The 2,683-nt window shown below is 37.8% G+C and overlaps 1 protein-coding gene across 4 annotated transcripts; it reads left to right on the forward strand.

The window, feature by feature from the left end:
• LOC104716178 (DNA-binding protein HEXBP) lies at window positions 519-2,425 on the forward strand. Of its 4 annotated transcripts, none has more exons than XM_010433550.2 (5): window positions 519-603; window positions 919-1,029; window positions 1,162-1,254; window positions 1,539-2,105; window positions 2,210-2,425. In XM_010433550.2, the coding sequence occupies exons 2-5, from the start codon at window positions 929-931 to the stop codon at window positions 2,409-2,411; spliced, it is 963 nt and encodes a 320-aa protein (XP_010431852.1). In that variant the 5' UTR covers window positions 519-603; window positions 919-928; the 3' UTR covers window positions 2,412-2,425. The 4 variants fall into 4 exon arrangements, with proteins under 4 accessions (XP_010431852.1, XP_010431853.1, XP_010431855.1 ...); XM_010433551.2 differs by having other exon boundaries at window positions 525-608; XM_010433553.2 differs by having other exon boundaries at window positions 525-608; window positions 922-1,029.

A 2,683-nucleotide genomic window follows, 5' to 3' on the forward strand; every position in this document is an offset into this window, starting at 1 on the left:
CATCTTATCTTTACGCTCACATGATATTTATCCCTTACAAAATATTTTACACCATAATTATATGATCTCATAATGTCCAAGACATCAACTTGGTCGAAAATCATATCCACTATCCACTAAAAGTACCTTTCCTCTTTAGTAAGATTAAAAATAATTCAGTAGACTTAGTATAGATCTAGACTGTAATATTTCAACTCGTAATAATCGATACGAATGTTTTTTACAAGATTAGTAGAAAATATTATTGTAGTATATATCATAGCTAACAAGTAGTTGGCACTTATAAGATTCCCTGACAAATCTATGTCTTTTTATCTAATTGGTACGTAATGAATCACGACAAGACACCTTATATGCAGATCAGCATTGTTTGGGAGGATTTGCCGATTAGGCCATACAAAAATAAAGGAAAGAACTTGAATTCATAATGGGCTCAATGTAGGTTTAGTTTGTTATTGGGTCTTCTTCAAAGCCCATTTATTAACAAACTAATTGCTGAGGTCATTATTTTCCTCTTTTTCAGTCTCAAATTCGCTTCATCGTATGCCCGAAGGAAGCTGCTCTCTCGTCGGAGATTAGCTGCCAGTCACCGCCGCGTCGGAGGTAAGGTACCACCCCAGTGAAATCGAGTTTCGATACTTGTTTTTCAAAGGATCAATTGGTTGATTTTATTTTGTTGGTTAAGATTTTCGATTTTGTTTTAGTTCCTACGCTCGAGATTGAGATGTTAGGGTTTTAGCGTACGAGTTCGTTCGTCTCCTCCTCTAAGACTTAAACGATGTTAGGTGGTTTGTATAATAAACTTTGTACTAATGTATGATTTTGCTGTGGCGAATTGTGAATTGCATTTTTGTAAGGTCTGAAGATGTTTTTTATTTATTTTATTTTCCGAATTGTGAATTGTGGGTCTTTAATTAGAAGACCAACCATGAGTTCAGCAGAGAGAAGGAGCAGGAAGATTCATACAGATCGTTTTGCTTACCGTGATGATCCTTATCGAAGAGATTCACTTCCAATTCCAAGTTTCAGGTTTCTCATCTCTCTTCTTATCATCTTAGAGAGCTCCACCAATCCTTCTTCTATATCATTTTATGCTTGTAAATTTGTTTTAGGAATTAACTTAGGAGTTGCCTCAACTACATTGTATGTATTCTCTTGCAGCCAAGATAATACATGCAATAACTGCAAGCGGCCTGGACATTTTGCTCGAGATTGTCCCCATGTCTCAATCTGCCACAACTGTGGCCTTCCTGGGTGGGTACTTTTGCTTGCCTTTTCTAACTTTTTCCATCTTTCCATTTGTGCATCATGTTTTGACTTGGTTTAGATTGTTATGTGAACTTGTTGGTAATTTTTATGCTAATAGAGCCATATCATATCTTTAGGTGGTTTCTAAGATGGATTTGTGCTTCACATTTTTAGATTGATATAGATGTATACACATTTTTGTTTCTTTAGATTTGCTTATTTCTGCCCAACATTGTACGAAATCCGTGAATTTGGTTAACTATAATTTGAGTCTTTACAAATCTTGGCAGGCACATTGTATCAGAATGCTCCACAAAGTCGTTGTGTTGGAACTGCCGTGAACCAGGTCACATGGCTAATAGCTGCACCAACGAAGGCATTTGTCACAGCTGTGGTATAGCCGGACACCGAGCTAAAGGCTGCACAGCTCGCCAGCTCCCACCTGGAGACCTTAGACTCTGCAACAACTGTTACAAGCAAGGCCACTTTGCAGCAGATTGCACAAACGAGAAAGCATGCAACAACTGCAGGAAGACTGGTCATTTGGCTCGTGACTGTAAAGACGATCCTGTGTGCAACCTGTGTAATGTCGCTGGTCACCTTGCTGTTAAATGCCCAAAAACAGAGGGACTAGCAGGAGACCGAAGACCACGTGGGATCAGAGGCGTGCATCCTGGTGGCGGCTATAACCGAGACCAGTACGAGGAAGACATTGTGTGTAGGAACTGCCGGCAAGTGGGGCATATGAGCAGACACTGCACAGCTCGGTTGATGATATGTCGTAATTGTGGTGGAAGAGGCCACATTGCGTATGATTGTCCTTCTGCGAGATTTGTGAACAATCAGTTTCCCTTAAGGTACTAAAGCCACCACAAAGAGGGGCTTTTGCTTCGTCTACAAATCAGTAGTGTTGTTAGCTCGTGAGTTGGTTTTGATGTTATGACTTTATTTTTGTCCCTAGTTTCGACTTCCAGCTTTTGAAACCTGATATACGACTGAGAAATCATTATATCTTCCGCCATTCTCACCGCTTTCGCCACTATAAAACGTCATCAGTTCATCGACCATGTCATCGTCCAAGCATATTCGTAGATTATTTTCTTCTCGATATGTGCATCGGTGATTTTGTTTATGAACCCATGGATAACTGCATAAATTTGTGATCTTTGAGAATTAATAGGCAAAGTAATTCATTTCAAGATAACTAATTCATTATGATAGATCATTGGAAACAATATGATATCCAAAGTACTATCAAATGTTTTAAGACATATTCTTGTGAATCTAGTATGCTATATTGGACAAGTCTTAAATTTTGATAAACACAAGTCTTACATGTCATTTTATAATAATACAATTCCAAATTTAATAATAATTAAGCATTTTTTATTTATATCCATACCTCATAGTTTATTTATGTAAAATAGTTTTAAAA

The sequence above is a fragment of the Camelina sativa genome, chromosome 10 (genome assembly GCF_000633955.1).
Source record: "Camelina sativa cultivar DH55 chromosome 10, Cs, whole genome shotgun sequence".
Classification (NCBI taxonomy): domain Eukaryota; kingdom Viridiplantae; phylum Streptophyta; class Magnoliopsida; order Brassicales; family Brassicaceae; genus Camelina; species Camelina sativa.

Bases quoted from the DNA above. Each gene is read 5' to 3' on its own strand.
- LOC104716178 (XM_010433550.2), top strand. From the start codon at position 929: ATGAGTTCAGCAGAGAGAAGGAGCAGGAAGATTCATACAGATCGTTTT. The intron at 1,255-1,538 runs GTGGGTACTTTT...AAATCTTGGCAG, and splicing joins CACAACTGTGGCCTTCCTGG to GCACATTGTATCAGAATGCT. The intron at 2,106-2,209 runs GTACTAAAGCCA...TTTTGTCCCTAG, and splicing joins AACAATCAGTTTCCCTTAAG to TTTCGACTTCCAGCTTTTGA.